The sequence below is a fragment of the Myotis yumanensis genome, unplaced genomic scaffold (genome assembly GCF_028538775.1).
Source record: "Myotis yumanensis isolate MYYU_CA2020_CCGP unplaced genomic scaffold, mMyoYum1.0.hap1 SCAF_14, whole genome shotgun sequence".
Classification (NCBI taxonomy): domain Eukaryota; kingdom Metazoa; phylum Chordata; class Mammalia; order Chiroptera; family Vespertilionidae; genus Myotis; species Myotis yumanensis.
Window position 1 is genome coordinate 23395860 of NW_027223765.1, and position 24793 is coordinate 23420652.

The 24793-nt window shown below is 41.8% G+C and overlaps 1 protein-coding gene across 4 annotated transcripts in view; it reads right to left on the reverse strand.

Moving 5' to 3' along the window:
* Positions 1–7079: 7079 nt before the first annotated feature.
* OXNAD1 (oxidoreductase NAD binding domain containing 1) overlaps positions 7080–24793 on the reverse strand; it is a 33947-nt gene continuing 16233 nt past the window's right edge. For 2 of the 4 annotated variants that reach the window (XM_070433350.1, XM_070433351.1), the window contains exons 5-10: positions 22349–22455; positions 16471–16612; positions 9651–9893; positions 8307–8415; positions 7484–7634; positions 7080–7384 (exon numbers count right to left, since the gene is read on the reverse strand). In XM_070433350.1, coding sequence (XP_070289451.1) covers positions 7369–7384; positions 7484–7634; positions 8307–8415; positions 9651–9893; positions 16471–16612; positions 22349–22455 — 768 coding nt within the window. In that variant the 3' untranslated portion in view covers positions 7080–7368. Of the gene's footprint in view, positions 7635–8306; positions 8416–9650; positions 9894–16470; positions 16613–22348; positions 22456–24793 lie in introns of all 4 variants that reach the window. The other 2 variants (XM_070433353.1, XM_070433352.1) reach the window with 2 other exon arrangements.

Sequence of the window (24793 nt, forward strand, 5' to 3'; positions counted from 1 at the left end):
ACTTCTAGAACCAGTCTCATGGATTGATTTTCAGGACTTGAATAATAATTCAACATTATTTTACAAAACCACTGAAACGTAAGTCTTGATTCCGTCCTTAGGACTCAAATAACTAGGTCTTTAATTTTTGGAGGGGGTTGTTGGGAAACAGAAGCAGCTGGTGGGGAGATGCCAAGGGAGCGGCCTGTGGTTGTACAAAGGAAACTGTCTGTCTTGGGTCCGAGGAACAGAACCCGAGTTCTGCCCCCAAAACGATGCCTAATGGCGATGCTGGCCATCAGAGCCATGGCTGTCAGCGGGGGACCCTGCCTTGAAGACAGGCTAACGGATTCATTCACGCCAGAGATGGTTTAAAAACATGGTCCTATTGGGGTTGACTGGTGAAAAAGAAAAAAAAACAAAACGTTTTTCACCTTGTAAATAACGCAGTAAATTTTACACTAAAATATTTAACTGTGCTGCTCACTGGTCATTAAGTTCAGTATGGGTCTGTTTTTTTTCCTGCTGCCTCTAAATAATATAAAGGCTTAATGTTGATAAGAAATAGATTTCACTTATCAGGGAAAACGTTAAAATGCTTCCTATAATGAGCCTCTGTATTTGTGAACCTTCGGTCCTGAGTCCCTAATATCTTGTTTATTTTTCAATGAAAATAACAAGAAAATCATCTCGGAAGGAAGGACAACCAGCCATCCAGCCAGCTCGCCAGTTTCTGGATCCACAAAATGCCTAATAACTGTCTAAAAACTCCTCCTTTTCAGGAAGCCGGGAGCTACCAGTTCAACCACCCTGCCTACTTCACATAATTGTTGGGGAGTCATTTAATGAGATAAAACACAGTACTTGTCAAGTGCCAAGTAATGCTGTAATGTTCAGTTGATAACAGTACTCCAGCCAAAATAATCCTGATCACCAATGAATGCAGGGAACCCCAGAGTAACTATTTCCTATCACTTTTCCTTTCCAACTTTCCCTGGGAAAGTGAAGTTATATCACTATGCATAAGATCTGTTTGTGTTTAAATAATCTGGAGGTGAAAAACAGTTTGTATGTGTGTGTGTGTGGGTGGGTGGGGGAGAGATACAGAATATACCAAAAAGCTAGAGTAATTAAAACAATGTGATATCTGAACTGCAACAAATAAGGGGGCCTATGGGACAGAGGAGAGAGTCTAGGGGGAAAAATCCACTCGTAGGTGAGAATTTAATATGTGATGAAGGAGGCCTTTCAAATCATTGGGGAAAGTGTGGCATATTTGATAAATAGTGTCAGGCAATGGCAGAGCCATATGCAAAAAGCCAGATCCCTATCCCCCATTAAAGCACAAAAAATAAATCCCCAATGGATAAAAGACCTGTAAAAATATCAAAAGAAAATATATCCATAAAAGCCAGGGGAAAAGACTGACATAATGGATTATGTAAAAATGTAAACTCCAGTATAAGTTAGAACAAACAGAATTCAGTGACAAGTAACAGAATGGGAAAAAATATTTGCAATATGCATAACAAAGGATTAGCATTCATTCTATTCTACAAAGAGTATCAAATCAGCCAGACATCAAAGTGGACATAAAAATGCACAAACACCCTTCTCCAAAGAAGAAAGAGAAATGGCTAAAACACTTTAGGAGAAAAACATGCTAGGTTGAAATCAGGAAACTAATATTTTTTTAAATCATCTTTTCACCCAACCTATTAGGAAAAATAGTTTGAGGACTTAAATCTCTAATGTTGCCAGAAGGTGGGGAAATTATTACTTTCATATTCTATTAGAATACATATTGATTAGGCATTTTATAGGGTAATGCGGCAATACTAGTCAATTTCTAGAAATGACACTTCTGGAAACTCTACAGGAATACAACATAAAAAGCAGGTGAACAAGCGTGTTCACTGCAATACTGTTTGTAATATCCCCAAACTAGGAACAATCTAAATGTCCATCACAGAAAAGTGGTTAAGTACATGATGGTACATTATTTGGAGAGTTAAAAGAGTAAAGTCCACAAGCACACATACCTGTCCAATGTGTACAAGATCAATACAATGTAAAATGTCTAGCCTTTTTCTGCCAAGGCCATTTGGATATTTATAACATCATTCGCAGGCCATACAAAATTATCAACTTAAAAATGAGCCTGCTATATTTGGTCAAACATTTAATTAACTCAGCCCTAATGTCTTGGCAGGGCCAGACCAAATGATTTCGCAGGCCTCATATGGCCCATGGGCCGGACGATCCCCACCCCTGGTGTAAAAGGATACCTAGCAAGCTCTTTATACAGAAGTTCATCCTAGGTGAGGGAGTCGGGCAGAGGAACGGAGGACTTCAGCATTTAATGTACATGCTTTTAGATTATTTGATTTTTTACAATCCTATTTATCAGGTCATTGAAAAAGAACAAAGGGACAGACAAAATTTTGGTGGGCTCAAGCACAGTAATATGGGACTTGGGGATGAGATGGAAGAGACCAGGTTAGGCTAACGGGCACCGGCAGGGCTTATAATAATTCAGAACAGACTGATCAAGATGTCTCTCCACAACTAGGAAAGTCTGCGTTCCTGAGCACAAACCGCTTTAAAATGCATGCCTTGACTTGTATGCATGCATATAAGCATAACTAATGGACATAAGACACTGGGGGGTAAGGGAGGGTAGGGGTTTGTCAAGGGCGGGGGGGGAAAAAGGACACTTATGTAATACCCTTTGTAATACTTTAAGCGAAAAAATATATATATATATAAAAATAAATAAATAAATAAAATAAAATGCATGCCTTGATTTGACAGCGGGTTAGGAGGTATCTTTATATGGCATCACCACGCTCGCTGCGTATGCACATATTAGGAAAGAGTAATAATCTCACTATTTCTCTAAGATGAGAACAGTCTACTCCTTTGAGTTTCATTTAAAATAAAATGAAATAACAGCTCTCGGGTTAAATTATCAGCATATGATCATCTGCAATATCCAGAAATAAAGGAAATTGCTGTTTTCCATTCAAAAAGAGAAATAAATAAAAAAAACCCTCAGGCAGAGGCCGATGACATTGGGTACCAATGACAATCACTGCATGCACACACATATGTGTACTTACACACATACATGTATACACACCTGCAGCTGTGTATCCCAGAGTAACAATCTCCCGAGCACTGTCTCCAGAGCATGAGAACAGCCTTTCCCACCGCCCCTCCCACCTGCGGCTCGTAGGCCGCCAGCACTCAATGGCTCGCCCAGACATCCATCTTCCTCAGCTTCCCTTTCAACTAGTGATTGTTGCAAAACTACGTCTTTTCCCCAGAGTGTTTTTTACTTTCAATTGTGTTGAAATGTTCTCAGTATTCAATATACTTCTTCGTAGAAGATAGCTTTTATCACTTTGCAGCTTCAGGAAAAAATAGTTCCCCAAAGTATTTAACTTGCTCCTCGAGATAACCTTTGTCTTATCCTTTCCTACCTTCAATTTCTAGCACAGTGACTGCGCATCGCAGATGCTCGATAAATGACCGTTAGTTCATAGGTTTATCATCCTCCAGCCGAAGTCCTCTCCTCCCCAACTGGAGTCTCACTGAATGCCTCTTTCATAGTTTTTCATACAGTTGATTACCTCTCGTCTTTAAAAAAACAAAAACCAAACAAAACTGGTTCAGTTCATAGTATTGCATCAATTTTAACTGTACTGTTCATTTCTTAGTTTTCATAAATATACCAGGGTTACATAAGATATCGACATTTAAGAAAGCTGGGTGAAGGGTATACGGGTGGGAACCCTGTTCTCTCTTTGCAAGTCTTCTATAAACCTAAAGTTATTTCAAAAATAGTTTTAAAAACAAAACAAAATTTTAAAAACGAATTTAAAAAATGGAGTTTTTAACACTTCTTTTTCTACCTACCATCCCATTTTTTCCTTCCCTTCACAGTAAAATCATTTGAAACTATAACCTATATTCACTCATTACCATTTATTTCCTCCCAGTTCTTCTTAAAGCCACCCCAATGTTCTCACTCTCGATCTCCACCGTGTCAAGATCACCAATGACCTTCCAGTTGCTAAACCAAACCCATCAGAACTCATCTCCCTGTCACATCTGCAGCGCGTCACAGCTGACCATTCTTCCTTGACACACTTCCTTCATGTGGCTGCCTCACCCACCCGCAGCTTCTTTTCCTCCTTCCTGCTTATTAGAGCACCTTTTGCAACTCTAAGAGGCGCAAACCCCAACAGCTCCCACAACTTAGTGTAGATCACTAACACGGTAGAGGAAGCCTGAAACAAGCTGAATTATCAAAAGGGATGAAAACAAAACAAAAAAGCCATGAATTCATACCATAATGATACTTTAAAAAATCTAGTTATCTTTGGAGGTTGCTAGGGCACCAACTCATCGTAGGCTAATTGACTTAAAAAAGAGAGAGAATCAAGCATTGATCTTGTCTTTCCTGTTCATACTCATTTCAGGGCAAAGTGAATAAGGGTAAGTTCTTTATAGAACAATCCCAGGGAATAGATGCAAGAAAATGATAGAAATGGACAATTAATCCTTAATGAATGGTAGGTATAGGCAATGATCAACAGCTACTAAAATAATTAGGTGAAAGGTTGGTAGAGAACTTCATACTGGATGAATCAGGCTGATGCAGTTAAGTGACTTGCTCAAGGTCATCTCCCTAGTCAATGGCATAGCTGAGATTTGAACCCAGGCAGTCTGGCTCGAGGACTCCCTCCAGTCTACATTCCCAGGCACCACACTATAATTTCCACGACGCCCTGCTGGAGTTAGCTCGGTGTGAGTACCAAAGAGATCTTGACTGGCCTGGTAGGCAAGGGCAACAGGACATTCTTGGCCAGAAGACCAGAAATACTGTTCAGCTCTCAACACCAGAAATGACAGAGCTGGAAGGAACCACAGTCCGTGCGAAGGTCACAACCTGGCCTATCTCCGCGGATTACAGATGGTGACGGTGAGTCACTGGCAGGGTGGTGGGCAGAGCGGGGATCTCCAGGACAGGTGGCCCTCGCTCTATGACAACAGCAGGCGCACAGGCTGTGGTGTTGGGTGGACGGAGGCAGTGGGTGGCACTCCTCGCACGCCACACGAAGATACTCACCCTGCACCTCCGCTCCCAACACAGGAAGGCCTGGGGAGCCATTTCCTCCATACCTCGCGTCTCCTTCCTGCCAGATGCTGTTGCCAGTTGGCAGAAGAGCCCCTTGCTGCTCCCATGTCCCTGAATCTCATTGTGCTGTGCTGCTGTGCTCTCGAGTACTCAGCCCTAAAGCCCAGCCCTCGGCCTGGACACTTTGGGGTTAGCTGCGTCAGGAATCCTTACAGTGGCCAGAGCTTCTCACATTCCCTTCATCTCTGAAATGCCGACGATCTCTGCCTTGATGGATGTTAATATTCCTATCAGGTCAATGGCCCCTCTCCTTCCACCGAATTCATATCTGGCATTGAACCTAGAGGGTATTATGCTAAATGAAATAAGTCAGATAAAGACAAATACCATATGTTGCACTTACATGTGGAATCTAAAAAACAAAATAAATGAACAAACAAAACAGAAACAGACTCATAAATACAGAGAACAAACTGATGGTTGCCAGATGGAAGCGGGGCTGGGGGAAAAGGGTGAGGGGATTAAGAAGTGCAAATTGGCAGTTACAAAAGAGTCACAGGATAGAAAGTGCAGCACAGGGAATACAGTCAATAATATTGTAATAACCATGCATGGTGCCAGGTGGGTACTAGACTGCCTGGAGGGATTACTTTGTATATTATATAAATGTCTCACCACTGTGCTGTATGCCTGAAACTAACATAAAATAATATTGAATGTCAACTGTAATTGGGGGGGGGAAAAGGAAGTAGTTGACAAATGATCTCTGCTTAAAACTTGACAAAATTCGCCCTAGCCGGTTTGGCTCAGTGGATAGAGCATCGGCCTGCGGACTGAAAGGTCCCAGGTTCGATACCGGTCAAGGGCATGTACCGTGGTTGCGGGCCCATCCCCAGTAGGAGGTGTGCAGGAGGCAGCTGATCGATGTTTCTCTCTCATCGATGTTTCTGACTCTCTGTCCCTCTCCTTTCCTCTCTGTAAAAAATCAATAAAATATATTTTAAAAAAACACTTGACAAAATTCAAAACAGGGTGGAGGCTAGACTGGTGATGCCAGCCATCGTCAGCCCGTAAATCACGGCTGTTTCAGCCCTCGGTCCCTGGGAGGCTGCGGCCAGAGATGAGAGGGCACCTGCTTTCCATCAGCCCAGGCACGGACTCTCTCGGCTGCAGCTCCTGGGTTTCCCGCACTGAGTGTCCTTCCCAGACTCTGTGTCCTCAGCGCTCTCCCAGCAGGCAGCCTTCGCCCCAGACTGCTTGTCTCAGAAAGGGTGGCCTGGCCCCGGCCCATGGATTTCTTTTGGATTTTAAAAAATCTAAACAAGGATAAGAACCACAGTCTGCTTTCTAGCAGTTTCACCAGGGCAGCCTTGGAACGAGGCTGCACCATTCCCTCTCCCTCTCCCCGTCCTGGGACTGCCTCCCCACCTGGGCTTAGTGAGAAGTCAGATGTGAGTTGCTTCTTTCAGTCACTCAACAAGTATGTGCTGAGGAGCTGCTGCTTCCAGAGACGGCCCTGGCAAAGGGATGAAATAAAAGGCAGAGAAGCAGGATTTGGAAACGGCTCTATACCCCCTAATCAATCCTAAGCACATGACTATAGCCAGCCAGCCCAGCCAACGAAGGCAGATTCCACATGGAACACAGCGGTCCCCAAGGCCTTTGTCCCAGCAAGAAGCCGCCTCTACACGCGACGCTAAGGCGGGCAGCCAGGACACTGAACACAGAAAGGGTTTCATTTGAGAAGAAACTAACAATCAGTCAGGATACACACTTCGGATATTCATTCACATTAAGCAAATCTGCCGGCTATTCAATTCCTTAAAGCAGTTTCCCTAACAATATTCTGTTTCCAAACCCGGCTTGGATGGCCTGAGGAAGCAGGGCTGCGGGCCATGGGAAGGTCAACTAGGACATTGAGTATAAAGGATTTTCAGAGAAACAGGATTAAGAATGTGTTTAAATTATAAGTTTATTGAATATAAGATATATAGGCTGCTGTCAAATAATTTAAAGATAGCCTACATTTCACACACAAAACCTCATTTTCTTATGATTAAATGTAAGTGTATGTCTTCTTTTTCCCTCAGGGGAAAAAAAATCAATTCAAGGTACATCATGAGATAATCAAACAGTTACTAATAAAAGAAAGTCAATACAGTAAAAAATAGTTCAATGAACTCTTTGCCAAAAGTTGATCATTTAAGTCTTGTCAGCTGTTTTTTCTTTTCTGCTCCAGCAGGTCACTCTGCCCACAGCCTAAAGAAAAGATGGAGTGGAGGTAACTTCATCTTGCCTCGAATCGTGTCCCGGGTAAATCCCACAACCCTCTCCTTTCTACCTTTGCCTGCTCCCTACCACCACTTCTCAAAGCAGATGTGTTCTTTGGGAACATGGCTGTTTTCTAGTTGCTTGGAGAAAAAGTCTGTCATTGGAGGTGGGCCACAAATGTAGAACAAAGTCTCTCTTGAAATGTGCTCTCTTATCTCCTTCTCCGTTATTCTTCCTTCTACCAAGAAACAGAATAAACACCAAATTAAGCCAGACATGTTTGTATTGAAAGGAGGAGGACTAACCAGAATGCAGCAACAGTGTTTATTTTCAGTAACTGGAGCTTAGTGAGCCCAGTCTTGAGTCATTCACATGATGGCTCCTGCTGGCACCTGGGCCAGGCCCCAGCAAAGTACATCTCCGGTTTCCTAAACTTACGGCAAGTAAAGTGGGAAGACAATCGCAATGCGCTCTCAGACACGGGCAGTGAACTTACTGCTCTTTGGGAGAGATTCAAAAGTGCCTTTAGCAGTAAAGAAACTGTTTTGTGAAAAATCCTTCCAGGCAGGGGAAACCACGAGTAATTTAAACTACCATTAATGGCAAATGGCATCGGTTCAGCCGAAGCTGGAATATAAATTCTTTGCATGCATGCTACAGTGATGATGCAAAGGTCCCCTAAAAAAAATGTGGAGAATAAATTTTTAATATGGACCGTAGGAACACAGTATATAATAAATAAATCCAACTTAATCTCTCCTTATTTTTCCATGATGAATCACCTCTCTATTCTCCAGGTAGTGACATTCCCAGCCAGCAAGTCCAAACAATAAAGCATCTACACTCAACCAACTGGCATGTCCACCACTTTACTATGGGGAGACAGTCAAAACATCTTTAGGGGACTCACCCGTGATGTATGGCTTGAGTTCTGCACTGATTGGTGTAGTCTGCTTTGTAACATGCAAACTGCATGCAATCTTCTCAGGAAATTCATTTACTAAATCGAGGATATTTTTCTGGAATGTCAAACATATTTGGTCACACTACAATTTTAAAAAATCAAAACAGATGTGCACAACCACTGACGCCGAGCCTCGCCTCCCATGCAGCACACGTCTGTGCTCTTGCTCTCTACTTACGGAGATATTGTTTGCAGCCGAGCAGGCCAGAGCTCTCAGAGTACTGAGGCTATTTGGCTTTAATTGAAATCTGAATATGCTAACAAGCATATTACGAACTCTCCGGGAGTTTATTCTTTTCCCTTTTTCTCAAGCCTGGGCAATTAAGCAGCAGTTTCACTGACCACAGTTCTGTCTTTTTAACTGTTACTGTTCTTTTGTTCATCCTTGCAGCTGCAAAGCAATCCGGTGAAAGCCTTCTCCATCAAATGTACTTAGTTTCCACAGATGCAGCTGATGGGGGTTTCATGTACCCAGCTGGGTCCCAAGCACACACTTCTCACCTCCTCTTGAAACACAGGAGCCCACTTGTGCTTCTCCTGACTCTTTACAGTCCCAGGTCCATGGCGACTTTTCTGTCCACCCACCTCCAAATGCAAGCCCACCGGACCTGCCCTTATCACATCACGCCCCTGGGAGCCTCCTCAACACCAGCGGTTCTAATTGTCCTGGTAAGATGTGTTGGCTAATTCTCATTTGAAGGTCAGATTAAGATTTGTCAGGCCGCCCTAGCCAGTTTGACTCAGTGGATAGAGCAGCCGTGGGCAAACTACGGCCTGCGGGCCGGATCCGGCCCGTTTGAAATGAATAAAACTAAAAAAAAAAAGACCGTACCCTTTTATGTAATGATGTTTACTTTGAATTTATATTAGTTCACACAAACACTCCATCCATGCTTTTGTTCAGGCCCTCCGGTCCAGTTTAAGAACCCATTGTGGCCCTCGAGTCAAAAAGTTTGCCCACCCCTCGGATAGAGTGTCGGCCTGCAGACTGAAGGGTCCCGGGTTCGATTCCAGTCAAGGGCAAGTACCTCGGTTAGGACTTGTGCAGGAGGCAACCAATCAATGTGTTTTTCTCACATAGATATTTCTCTCTGTCTTTCCCTCTCTCTAAAAATCAATGGAAAAATATCCTCGGGTGAGGATTAAAAAATAAATTAAAAAATAAATTTGTCAGGCCTTTTGTTGGAACTGCTGCAGAGAAAACAGAACTGAGAGAGGCAAGTTCCGTGGACAATTAGTACCATGACACGTCTGCTCCCAGCAAGCTATGGAACGTACATCTCCCCTTACCTTAAACAGGAGTTCGCTGGTGTTTTTTGCGCTGTAGAAGAGTCTTATCGTCCCTATCTCATATCCACTTCCTTGGTTTGCCCATTCTCTGTGGAGATCGGCTGCGTGCCGCAGGATGGAAAGCAGAGGGTTAATTCCGACTCCTCCTGCGATCATCACGAGGTTCCTAGAGGCGTCCGCAGGCTGAGGGTCAAAGAAGAACTCTCCACCCACTCTCACGGCCACTTCAGAGTCAAGTGCGCACTAGGCAGGAAAGGAAAGATCCTGAGGTCTTAGCACAGGTCTAAAACCAAACGTTCTTCCCGAGGGAACTGTGTCTACCTCCGGCGTGTCTATCTGTATTTAGGACTATTTTTCCAGCTTGCTCTCAAGTTTCCCAGAACCCTGTGAGTTGATTCCATTTGCCCACGACACAGGCAATTTGCTCCTCTGCCTGTGGGACTCATACTCACAGCTGGATTCGCTTGAATAACTCTGCCATTTGTTAACTATGTAGGTGAGGGCCTGGGTTGTGAAAAGAGGCACAGGGACACCTCTGACGTATGAGTTTCCTTTTCTGAGTGGCACTCCTGTTCTGATCAAAGCCATGGAGCCGAGAGGCTGGACGGGCAAGTGTCACTGACTGTGGCTGCCCTGGACTCACTGGCGCTGAGAAGTGTGGGCACCGGCGGCTTCCTTCTAGTCGCCAGCAGGGCACAGCCAGGCCTGCTCCACAGACTGAGGCCAGTGGCCACCACTGTAGTACTGTTCAGACTGTTCCTTTCTCCCTGGAGCAGTGCGAACAGGAAGCCTGAGGCTTCACACCATAGAGTGAGTACCACCTCCCCCCCACCACACACACACACATAAAGCACCTACTGCTCCGTGAAGTCACACCAGACTCAGAGCTGAATGCCCTGGTTCTCCAGAGGCGAGACTGCTCTGAGGGGGATGTTTTGGAGACCTGTAGTGACATTTCTTTATTGTCACAATGATTTGGAGAACCCAACTGGCACTCAGGGGCAGGGTGAGAGGTGCTATGTCCTGTGCAGTTAGTGGTGTTCTGGCGCTGGCTCCTCCTAAGCCGATGGTAGAATGCGCAGGAATTCTGTGAGCAAGTACCTACTGCTAGTTTGAGATCTGCCACTGTGGGAATGTTTACAGCACAGAAATCAGCAAAGGCGACAAATCAGAGCTTTCTTACTCAGAATGCCGGTTTAGTAGTACACCATTACCTGCAATGCACAGGACTGCCTGCCAGACTTCCGAATGGCCCGTGGGCCATGCATGCATAGGTGAAAACGGGTTTCTAATGACCTGAGACCAGCTGTGGGCAAACTACGGCCCGCGGGCCGGATCCGGCCCGTTTGAAATGAATAAAACTAAAAAAAAAAAAAAAAAAAGACCGTACCCTTTTATGTAATGATGTTTACTTTGAATTTATATCAGTTCACACAAACACTCCATCCATGCTTTTGTTCCGGCCCTCCAGTCCAGTTTAAGAACCCATTGTGGCTCTCGAATCAAAAAGTTTGCCCACCCTGCTCTAACTCATTCTACAAAAAAAACTGGCAGGTTTTTATTTTTCGCACGGATCTAACATAGTCTGAGTTTTCGAGAATCTAACCACTATGTAGGCTGTATTTTGTTGTGTGCAGACCATTACTAAGTATGTTCATTCACTTTTCTGGAAAACTGCATCACAGTTGGTAACATGTGTGTGGTCCTGTCAACATACAACCTGCACACTTGCACTTGCAGACAGTGTATTCATGTGATTCTACATTGAGGGACAGCTGTCTGACAACTTCATTCTATCTCTTAGCTCTAAATATGCCCAAGCATTTACACACTGAAATAAAGTATTTGGTTATTAATCACTTTCCTTTATTTCTCCTTTGTATCACACTTGGAGAAGTATGTTAAAAAAATTATGTTAACTAGATTAGCTTTGGATTTCATTTCAGGGTAGTTCTAGAAAGGGGCCACTGGAAAGGACAGGGTTGAGAACATCTAGTTTAGGGGGAAACACAGTAACCTAGACGTTAGAAGACTCAATCACTGCCCCTATGCAACCCAGCCAGTCAGTCCCTTTACTTCTCTGAGCCGCATCTGGAAAATGGGTCCCAGCAGTGGGCCTGCTCACCCTCAGGGCTGTGGGGGGCATTACATGCCACACTGGGGGCACTCCCTGTTGGAATTAAGCTCCACAGAAGAGGATGCTGGGGTCACTGTGGCTGAGAAAAAGCACGGGGTGCCAGCTTCCTTCTTTCCTGTCACTAAGAAACAGAACCTAAAACTAAGAAATTTGTATTGAGAATAGGTGTGTTCCATTACACGCTCCTGACACAAATCAACTAAATGAACTCCCTCCTCAGAAGTAATAATGTACCACATGCTTTCTGAAGACCAAACCTTGAGCACTCACACGTTGGCACCATGCATGACAGGCAATCCTTTTTGACATCCATTTAATCTGGGGCTCCACAAGTTACAGAAAAAATCTTAGAGAAAATCTAAGAAAAAATGAAAAATTATTTGAATTTCACAAAGAAGGTCCCTTGGTAAAGAAGTGTTAAATGAATGGAAATTCTTTCTCTAAGGGAAAAAGAAAACCCACTTGAACTATTTTAAATACGTCAGAGAGTTTTACATAAGGACGTAAGTGGTTTCCATTTTTGACAAAAGGAATTAGCAGCAAGGGGGCATTCTGTAAGTAGTACTAAAATGTAAGAGTCACTAGACTGGCTACCAAAGTGCTTTAAAATACTCCTTCCTTTCAAATCTTGAAAACAGAATTTATGATACAAGAGTCTCTGCCTAACAATGACAATGAATTTAATCTCTCTGCACCGTGCTTCCCCCTCTTGTTTGCTTTGTTTATCTCTTTATCTCTAAGACTCTAAGAGTAAAAGAGACTAAGAAATGATTTTCTCCTGTGGTCATCTCCAGCATGCTTAGTAATGACAACAAACAAAGCCTTCAGGTTATTGTTTTTAGAAACCACAGTATTTTCAACCCTAAAGTTGCCAAGAAACCGCGCCCCAGGGAAAGATAATACTCAAGAAGACTTTGTCTCTTTAGTGACAAAATAATCTTCAGGAGATCTATCTTCTAATTTGCTAGCATCTGGAAAGAATCAAAGCCATCTTTGTCTTTTGTTGATCAATAAAAACTGCCAGGGTAGCATGAGCACAAGACTCGCAGTCTGTACAGCACAATATGGAAGTGAGTAAAAGGATATTACCTTCAATTACATAGCAATGTATCTAATCTGGGTATAGATTTTCTACTTGTGAAACAAACAACTCTTCCACAGCTATGGGAGCAGACACACAATAGCTGTCTAGAACCCTTTACCCTGCCAGGAGTTTGAGCCAAAACAGATAAAATAAAGGAAGACATTTATGGCACTTTATTCCATGTCCCAACAGAGCAACCTGCTGCCACCCAGACACTCACGTGCCTCCATTGTCCACTTGAATAGCTTAATAAGACAAATTCTCAGGAGGGATATAGGCACCTGAGACTGGTTCCAAGAAAAATCTGACTTCATAAAGGCCGTTTGCAGCTCCCACTGGGCAGAGTGGAACAAGCACTACAATTAGGATGTGCATTCAAGCAATGCCACTCGGAGATTTTCTATAGCCTCTAAGAATAAGTTTCTTCATTGAAATGCCAATGAGGCATGAAACCAAGCGGGGAGTTATGGACCAGGACCAGGTCAGGTCACGTGGGAGGCTGACAACCGGAGGGGCTCCTGGCGCTAGGAGCCGGGATGGCTGGGCTCATTTTAACAGTGAGCGCGGGGCACGTGAACAACTTGCTGGCCCCATCCCTGCAGCATATTATAGAAACTCAGGATGTAGCCTAGAGATAATAATGGATAGAGAATCTAAAAAGGAATGATGCAGCTGAGGTCACACCGAAGGGAGGACTCAGGACAGAGGACAAATGTGGCAGGATACATTTACGATGGAAATGCTAAGGCAAGCAGCTAGGGGTTATTCTGAACAGACAACTGGACATGTAAACCATAGGAAGGCCATATACTTTTATGCCCCCACAGATTTAAAAATCTTTATTGTTTAAATTATTTTACAGGGAAATTTTTTTGAGTGCACAGTTCTATGAATTTTAATACATACACAGAACTGTGTAACTACCACCAGAATCAAGATCTAAAACAGCTCCCTCAAGCCAAAACACTCCCTTGTGCTGTCCTTCTATGCTCACCCCCTTCCCCACCCCTCACTCTTGTCAACTACTGATCTGTTTTCCGTCATTGTATTTTTGTTTTCCAGAATGTGACATAAATGGGATTATACAGTACATAATCTTTGAGACTGGCTTCTTTCACTGACCACAATGCCTCTGAGATTCACCCAAGCTGTTGTGTGCCATCAATAAACAGCTCCTCTGCCTTTACTGCTGAATAACAATACAGCATCACAGTGTGCTTACCCACTCACCTACTGTGGGTCATTTGGGGTGTTTCCAGTTGGTGATAATTATGAACAGAACTGCTATAAACATTCATGTACAGGCTTTAATATGAACAGAGCCTTCATCTCTCTAGTATTGGTATTGCTGGGCCCTAGGGTAAGTGTGTATTTAATTTCATACAAAAATGCCAAAATGCTTTCCAGAATAGCTATAGAACTTTGCATTACTGTTAGCAATATAATAGTTACAGTTGCTCTACAACCTTGTCAGCATTTGGCATTATCAATATTTTCTATTTGAGTCATTCTAATAGGTCTGAAGAGATATCCCACTACTATGGTTTTACTCAGCATTTCCCTAATAATTAATGTTTAGAGATGTTAAACATCTTTTCACTGCTTATTTGCCATCCTTATAGCCTTTTTAATAAAGTGTCTCTTCAATCCTCTGACCATTGTTAAATTATGCTTGTTGTTTTGGCTGATTTTTGAGAGTTCTTTATAAATTCTGGATACAAGTCCTTTGCTGGATATCTAAAATGCAAACACTTTCTCCTAGTTTTCAGCTTATTTGTAAAAAATTGTAAATAGTGTCTTTTGCATTAAAAAGTTTTAAATTTTAATTAAGTCTATCTATCAAACTTTTATGGATCTTGCTTTTTTGGTGTCATGTCTAAGAAATCTTTGCCTGCCCTCAAGTTTTGAATATTTCCTATGCTTTCTTCTAAAACATATAGTTTCATGTTTTATACCACTTGGAGTGCGGGAAACGAGTTAAGTCGGCTCGCGTGAATTGCGCGTACTCCGCGGGAGCCGTCTTTAACTCGGTTCATATAGATTTGCGGTGGAGTGCGGGAAACGTGTAAACTCGGGCCGATTGTAACTGCGTATTACCAAATATTTGTTTGTAATCCACCCTTTTGGTGGATGGAACAAAACCAAAAGACAGAGCCATCTTATATTTTGGCGGGAAATTCACCCGCACTCCAAGTGATACTTAGATCTATAACCTATTTTGATTTAATCTTGAATAAAAAGTATGAGAGGTTCTTTTTTTGGGTATGGATAGGCAATTGTTCCAACACTATTTGTTGAAAAGGTTATCCTTTCTCCATTGAATTTCTTTAACACCTTTGTCAAAAATCAAGTGGCCAGCCCTGGCTGGCATTGCTCAGTGGTTACAGTGTCAGGCCATTCACCGAGTTGTGTGTTTCATTCCCAATCAAGGGTATGTACCTGGGTTGCAGGTTCGATTCTCAGTCCTGATGGGGGCACGTGTGGAGGCAACCAATTGATGTGTCTCTTACACTAATGTTTCTCTCTCTCTCTCTCTCTCTGCCCCCTCCCTTCCACTCTCTCTAAAAATAAAAATAAATCAATGAAAAAAACCTAAGTGGCCATATGTATATCAGTCTATTTCTGAACTTTTTATTCTGTTCCATTGAGCTGTGTGTCTATCCCTGTATCAATACCACACTGTTTTGATTACTGTAGCTTTATTTAATCTTAAATTTGAGTAATATGATTCCTCCCATTTTAGTTGTCTTTTTCAAAACTGTTTTATTCAAGTTCCTTTGCCCCTTGATATAAATTTTTAAAATATATACAATATCTGTACTGGTACACCTTTTTGGTAAAGGGGATTAAGAGAATGCCTGGGATGGGATGGGTTGTTGGTAAATCAAGTCGGCACACTTGAGAAGTGAAGGTGATGGCAGTGAAAAAAGCACAAGGTTCAAAACCTAAGAAGACTAATAACTGACCTGCTTGAGCCCCTTCGTGTTATCAGACTTCTAGCAGGGGATGAACATGCCGCTTATGTAGGCTGTGTTTGAGTCCCGTGAGGAAGCACGAGTTATTAGCAGCCAACATGGATTCCCTCTCAGAACCCCATGTGACGAGCCCTCTAGAGCCTGCCATGGAGAGGAACTGACCCCACAGATTTAGCGTGCTCAGCTCTGGCCCGAGCAGTATGTGATCAGGGACATGTTCCCTCCAAATGATGACAGAATGGTAGTTTAATTCCCTTTTATTTAGGATTATTAGGACAAAATAATGTGATGTGTAGATTTAAAATTTACAAGACATATAAAGAGCCAATTTTCACAACCTTACATATAAAGCAAAATGCTTTACTCCTATGGTAGTATTCAACTAAATACTGTTTGGTGTCTCAGAAGACACTTCCAGATCCCAAAGTATCTTCGAGTCATATTTAATGCACCAAAAAGACTGCTTCTTTGGACTTTTGGAGCCTGAATTCAGGATGCAAAGGAGCTCTTTGTGAGCATGTACCCTCCTCACACAAGTCTAGTTTCTTAGATTAAGTGAGCTGAACACAAACTGTGGGAGGCAGAGATGCCCTAATCTTCAGGTTTAAACAGAGATCTGCTCACCTGTTCGTGAATCCAGACAGCAGGAGGGTGGTTCGTATATTTCACTGCCAATTCTATTACTCTCTCCTGTTCTAGCAGTCGGGGGCTGGAGCATATTGAGAACCCACCAACCACAGAGACTCCTGGGATAAAGAAATCAATCCTAAAAGGAAAGGCAAATAAGTTATTACTATTGAAGCAATTTTAAAAGTGGGGAGCAAGGTAAACAAAACTGACAAACTTTTAGCTAGACTAAGAAAAAAAGAAGAAACAAAAAGACACAAAACTACCAAATTAGACTAAAAAAATAAACAGAAAATCTGAACAGACCCATAACAAATTAATTGAATGACTAATTTTAAAACTTTCCACAAAGAAAAGGATAGGTTCTGGTGTTATCACTCATGACTTCTACCAAGCATTTAAAAAATAATTAATACTAATCTTTCACAAACTCTTCCAAAAAATAAGAAAAGACCACTTCCCAACTCATTCTATTACCGTGATACCAAAACCAGAGAAAAGTATCACATGGAGGGAAACTATAGATCAATATTCCTTGTGAATACAAATACAAAAATCCCAGGAATATAAGGTAGGTTGACATCTGAAAATCAACCAGTGAAATACACCACTTCATAAAGGAGAGTCTCAACAGATGCAGAAAAGGCATTTGAAAAAATTCAACATCCTTAGATAATAAAAATACTCAACAAACTAGGAATAAATGGGAACTTACTCAGCTTGATAAAAGGCAGCTACAAAATACCCATAGCTAACACCATATTTGATGGTAAAAGGCTGAAAGTCTGTCCCCGCCGCACCCCTAAGAACGGAAACAAGACATGGATGTCTGCTCCCATCACTTCTATTCAACATTGTACTAGCGGTTCTAACCAAGGCAATTAAGCAAGAAAATGAAATAAAAAGCATCCAGACAGGAGAGAAAGAAGTTGCAGATGACATGATGTTGTATATAGAAAGTCCTAAGAATTTACTATGAAGATAATAAAACTAAGTAATAGGTCAAATAAGGTTGCAGGATACAAAATCAATAACAAAATCAATTGTATTTCTATAAACCAGCAATGAACAATCTAAATGTGAGTTTAAGAAAAATAATTATATTTTAATAGAATAAAAAAGAATAAAATAATTAGGAATAAATTTAACAAAAGCAGCAAAAGACTTGTAGTATAATGAAAACCACCAAACCTTGTTGAAAAAAAATCAAAGATGTAAATAAATGGGAAGACATCTCATGTTCATGGATTGAGACTTTATATGTTAAGATAGCATTTTCCCCAAATTGATCTGTAGATTCAATGCATTATCTATCAAAACCCAGCTGGTTTCTTTGCAGAAATTGATAAGTTGATCATAAAGTTAATATGGAAATTCAAGGAACCCAGAATCACCAAAACTTACTATTAAAGCTACATTAATGAAGACACTGTGATACTGGCATAAGAACAGGCTTATAGATCAATGAAAAAGGACTGAAAGTCCAGAAATAAACGCTTAAGTTTATGGCCAGTTAATTTTCAACAAGGGTACCAACACAATTCGAAGGCAAAAGAAGAGCCTTTCAATAAATGGTGCTGGGACAAGTGAATATCCATATATAAAAAGAACGTTTGATCCCTACTTCACACCATATACAAAAGTTAACTCAAAATGGCTCACAGACTTAAATGTAAGAGCTAAAATTATAAGCTCTTAGAAGACTTACACAGGAGTAACTCTTCATGGCAACAGTTACCTAGACACCAAAATACAAAGGTCAAAGAAAAAATAAACTAGACTGAATCAAAATTAAAAACATTGTGCTATAAATGATCCCAACAAGAAAATTAAAAGACAACTGACAGAATAGGAAAAAATATTTTCAAATCATACATCTGATAAGGGATTTGTATACAGAATATGTAAATAATTCTTATAACTCAATAAAAAAAAAAAGACAACTCAAATAAAAAAATGGGCAAAGGATTTGTATGAACATTTCTCCAAAGAAGATATATAAAATGACTAATAAACACATGAACATTTTAAGTTATTAGGGAAATGCAAATCAAAATTACTATGAACTAACACTTCACACTCACTGGGATGGATGGCGAATCAAACAGACAACAGCAAGTGTTAGTGAGGAAATTGGAAGCCTTGTACATTAGTGAGGATCTAGAGAAATTGGTAGGACTGCAAAATGGCACAGCCACTTTGGAAAACAGTTTGGCAATGCCTGACAATGTCTGAGTTATCATACTATCAACAATTCCACTCCTAGGTATATATCCAAGAGAAATGAAAACATATGTCCACTCAAAACATGCACATGAATATTCATAGTAGCATTATTGATAGTAGCCTAAAAGTGAAAACAATCTAAATGTTCATCAACTGATGAATATATAAACAAAATAAATTATAACCATACAATGGAATGAAGTAATGATACATGCTACAACATAGATGAACACTGGAAATTATATGGTAAGTGAAAGAAGCCAATCATAGAAAAAAACCACATATTGCATAATCCCATTGGTATGAAATATCCAGAATAGGCAAACAAATATATACACAAAATAGATAGTTGTCTAAGGAGGATGGGAGTCAATGTTAACTGGAGTAGGGTTTCTTTTGGGGATGATGAGAATGTTCTAATTTGATTGTGCCAATGGTTTTACAATTCTGTGAATATAGTAAAAACCATTTTAAGTGGCTAGATTTTATACTTCAAATGGGTAAATTTTATGATTTGTAAAGTGTATCTCAAACAATTTTAAAAGGTGAAAAGAAAAGCAACGGAAATTCTTTCACTGGTATTTGACAAACTGAACAGGTTTGGCCTTCTAAGCTGTGGAAGTCTCATATTTGAAATATTTTCTTCTGACCACACTCCTATAGGCTAGGACTCCTGGAAGTTTCCAGCCTTCAGGAATTCTATGCCACAGGAACCCTTTTTGGGTGGGGTCTAAGAAATGCAACAGACCTAGTCACATACCAAGAAAGAAAAATTTATTGGAATCTGGGACCACAAAAGATTCTCATCTCCATGTCTAAGAAACGTAAACATCCAATCTTGATGTTTCTCAGCCATCACAGAGCAATAGTATCATTTTCCCCAGCTGTTTTCCTACCAGTAGACTTACACAAAAAGCACACAATGTTCTCTACTGATTTGATCTATGACCTTAAAAGATGTTCTCTTTTGCTCTATGACCTTAAATATCCGGTCATTTTTTATAGTCTTTAAAAACCAGTTCTGGACTGGAAGTACTCCAGAAAAGGTCCCTAGCTTACTTTTGCCTATATTTAATTGACCATTTCCCATGAATGCCTTAATTTCCCTTTCATTTCAGACAAGATGCAATTTTTAAAAACTATAGTTAACACTTATTAACACAGATGCTATATGCTTTCTCAGAGAAGGTATATAGCATCTCCACAGCTTCCATGTTTTAAAAAATAAATACATCAATGAGCTACTTTTGCAGCTTCATCGCCTGAATTATAGCGCCCTCTGCTGCTTGGTGTTGCTAAAGACCATTCTCAGGTGAGTGAAAAGAAATCCCTCTTCTCTAGAAACTCTGGAAAGACTGACACCTTTAGAAAGAAGGACTCCATTAAATGCTACAGAAGAATTCAAATGACATAAAAACCTCACCTGAATGGATTTAAGAAAATATGTACAATACATATTTAATAAAACATCTGTCCAAGAAAGTGTCTGAAACACATACACACAGTAATCCCTTTGCATGATTAGCACTCTTGGAGCTGAGATGAGGCACCTACTGCACCTCCACCTACCGTACCTCCAGATGTGTGAGTATATGAAGAACTGAGAGAAAGGGCCCGATTCCGTAGCGAACCACACATATCCACATCCAACTGTCCAGGCAGCCCTGTCCTGGCCAGCGCAGTCCCAGTGCCCGGCACACACCAAGCATGCAAACCATGGCTACCTGAGTGCTTTCCTGAGATCCCAAACTGTCCTCAGCAATGGTCCGCAGAACCCCTCACCCTTCCTTGCGCAAACACTGCAGACGGAACATGCCTACCACGTACAGGCGCTGTGGTTCACGGTGGATGTCAAGATGCAAGGATGTCTTGGTTCCTGCCCTCAATAAACCCCTAATGATTGGAAAGTTAACAAATAAATGCAATTAAATGAGCTATGACAAAATCTGCAAATGGCTATGCTGTCCCCATGAAGTCAAAGGAATTCACAGTCCCTACAGCCATGCCATCTATTAGTGCTAAGGGAGCAATCTTTTAAAAGAGGAGGATCCAGGTGCCAGGAATGAGTGCTGAGTGACACCTGGCAGGGAAAGGGTCATAGCTAACCAGCCAGAGATGACCTCCGAAGCCAGAATCTATCAGCCACATACTAAAACCAGTCCTAACATCAGTAACCTGACTAAATCCATTCACTGATATGGGATATATAACACCCTCAATAATTTTATCTTGAGATCACAATGGAATATATATATATATATATATATATATATATATATATATATATATATCACTGGAGAATGATGACATTTTCCTCATCAGGTAACCACAGTTTGCAAGTGCTAATACACTTGCAGGCACACCATGGTAGCAGCGTTATAAACCAATGCATGGGATTTTTCTAATCAGGGACTGGGGACAGTCTTGGCACAATTCAGAGTTGAAGGCAAAGAGACAATGCTGTGCACAGGACACAAATACTTCCCCAGAAGGGAAATGTGGAAAGACAGATCGTTACAATTAAAGTTTCCATTTTCCAATGTAATAACTGCTAAATAGTTTTGAAGGGTAAAAATGTTGCCCACCTCCCCCCTAAAACAGCCCAAATGCATTTAATATGTATCACTGAACATGTGCAAAGATTGCAGTAAATTGCTTCACAAACGCAAATTATTGCAATCAGCATCTTGTTTTCTAGTTCTAAATTCAAAGGCAAACTATTAACACAAGACTGCTAACTCTTGCTATTATCACACTTGCTATTATCACACATGCTCCTTCTAACAAAACCACATTTCCAGATGGACTGCCAAAATTAGTCAAGTGACTCCTAAGAAATGCGACCGCACTGACATGCCAGAAATTCATTTAGAAGTGAATGCTTTATTTAAATAAAGGAAACATACACCCAAACACACCTTTCCTAAGGAAATACAAGTTGCTTTATTTACAATTCAACGTGAACTGCAGCTCCGTGAGGCCATTCGCAGGGAGTGGGACGAGACGGGACAGCTGGGCTGTTACCCTGTCAGCATACTGACTAGTCCTCAGAGCCCAGCGGGCCGACTCATGAGTGTGGTGTGCGCTAGGCCTGCCTGGGGCTCCTGATAATGAACTCAGCACTGATAATAAACTCAACCCAGACGAGATATGAGTGATGCAGGAACTTGGTTGAGAGGGTGGTCAGCTCTGTGACATACCGGTTATTCTTCTTTCCAGACTGCTGTTTCCTCTGAATTTGACGTAAGGAACACTAATTTTTGAAAACATCAATCCCCGGCAACCCGTAACTCCAGGTTAGATTACTTCAGTGCATTTTACTAGCAACCATCTTACAGACAGAATTATCAGTTGCCAGGTTCATGGACCAGAACTAGCTGCTTTGTTTCAATAAGAAAAACTCAAGGCAGCAATTTTCATGTATGACTGAGGGGGTCTGGGCTCAAAACCGAGGCAAGCTCTGAGGCTAGGAAAGAAACTGGTTCTCTGTGTCAAGGAGGGCTCACCCTGAACGGAGGTGGTCTAGATTCCTACCCCTCAGGAGAAACAGTGGGCCACAGACGTCCTTTCCAAAAACAAAAACAAGACCTTCTATCTGGTGGCATCTTCCTGAGCACATACAACCCCTAGAAACAGAAAAGTCACTCACCACTGGCCGGCTTTAAAGGAAAAGTCTTGATCAGCAACAAGCAGGCGGAGCCTCTTCACAGAGGGTGACTCATTGGCTGTTCCACACACCTTAGCTGCCGTCACGACCTTTGAGTCAAAAGATGAACTGGCTGAGGTTAGTGTGTACACAATGCAAGGAACAAACTGTGGCTTTCTGGTAACTCAGGTTTTTTCAAAATCTACAAAGATGTGGTTTCTTAAAATTGCAAAACAAGGTAAAGCATGCTTTGCTTTAAAATGCTGCCTACCACCAGGTGAACAAATTTTAATTATTTTCTTTTTGAGCCCTGCCAGTGTGCCTCAGCTATTGAGCACTGACCCAGGAATTAAGAGGTCGCTGGTTCCATTCCCAGTCAGGGCACATGCCCGGGGTCGTGGGCTCGATCCCCAGTAGGGTGCGGTGCGTGCAGGAGGCAGGCATCAATGACGTTCCTCTCTCATTGATGTTTCTCTCTCTCTCTCTCTCTCTATCCCTCTCCCTTCATCTCCCTTTAAATAAGCAATAAAAACATTTTTAAAATACTAATTGAGTTTTATTCTACATACAAAAACCATCTATTGAAGGGACTGCTTAATAAGCAAGCGTTTATCTGTTGCAAGTCTAGCATGTGCCATGCACCAGGCTGGGCACCCTGAGAATTGCTCAGGAAATGAAGACCTGTTGTAAGCCTGGCGTCTAAATTCTCTGTGAGTACAACCTATGCAAAGTGGGACTATGTTAGCTATGAACCTGTGTTTGTTCTGAACCTGCAAGAAGTCCATGACATACAAATTGCAGAAATTAAAAGCAACTACAAAACAGATGAATACTCCTAGTGTTCTGACCTCACTGAGTTACTTTCCAGCTCAAAAACCTTCAAGGGCTAACACTCCACTACAAATATAAAAGAATGCTAAAGGCCTTTGTAACTCATACCAGCTTAAGCTCCTCTTGGATCCCTGTGCTACTGGTTTACCAGCCAAACTGGACAGCATGCTGGTCCTCAAAGGCACCTGACACTTGTCTACCTCCCCAATGCTGCCTAGTCATTTGGCATGTGGCACACGCTCTCAGTCCTGTCTATCAACCCCATACCCCACCTTCCAGACCTCTGCTGGAGGCCTTCCTCTTCTCTCCATCCTCTCAACTCTACCCATAAAATGATCTGCCTTTATTATCATATTTAGCCCATATTGATGTAATTATAAATACTCAGGAACAAGTCTTTCACACAGACCACATGCCTTCTGAGATCAGATATTGGGTAGAATTTATATCTATACTAACTCCCCAGGACTAACACACAGTAAGACTCAGTAAATATTTGCAGAATAAATGGAAACTCTAACTTAAAGTCACTTAAAATTGGTTTCTAGAACAAATGTTAGAAGTTTGGGAGCCCTTGTTGCTTAAAAAAAATGTTAGGTGGGGGGAAAAACACTACAGAAAATCTAGATTCATGCTCAAAACTATAGAAGTCAGGGAAGGCAAGTCTCCTCAGCAGAACAGGAATCTTATGTTTGCCACACAGTCGATTTTAAATATCTTACTACAAAGACAATAAGAATCATCAGAGGGTTCTCCTTTATTACATTACTAGTGAGCCACTGCACGGATTCGTGTACATTGAAAGGAAATTAATTAGAAGGTGGCCAATGGGGCGGGACTGGGCAAGAAGGGCCGGACACACCCTGGAGCCAACCTCCCTCGGTCCCTCCCTGGTTTCTGCGGAGTTGGGGTGGGGGGTGTTGTCCCTCTGGCAGGTGGGGTCCCTCAGCCTGGCCTGCAGGGATCGGGCTGAAACTGGCTCTCCAATATCCCCCAAGGGGTCCCAGAGTGCGAGAGGGCACTCTGCAAAGTTGCTGTCGTACAGGGTGTGGAACACAAACACAAGTGTACAGTAAACCAGATTCGGGCCGACAGTGCCCCAGCAACAACATAACCCACTGCCGAAGGTGGAATCCCGAGGCCCCACAAGGAATCAGGCTCCCTCCTCTCTGGTTTTGGGGTGTGTCACCTGAGAACCGCCGCTGCCAAGTCACTGCAGCTCAGCAGCTCCTGCATTGAGCGCCTGCCCCCTAGTGGTCAGTACGCATCATAGCAATCGGTCAGACACTTAGCATATTAGCCTTTTATATATATAGATTACTCTCATTTTTCTTAGGTTTCCAGAAATGTTTATTTTGTAAACATTATTTTCCTTCAATATGATAATCTTTAGAAACAAAGCCAACAGCTAGATTAATTCATTTATAACAGCTTAACTGGCATCTGTCAGACTCATGAACAGAGCTAGATATGTGTAAGCTTTAAACACATCCCAAAGGGTCGGTCACCTGGTGGCAGAAAAGCCAACATTCATAATCGCTGGCTGGAGGAGGAAGAGGAACACAGAATTCCAACTGAAACATGTGAGCATGCTTCACAATCACATGCTCATCTATG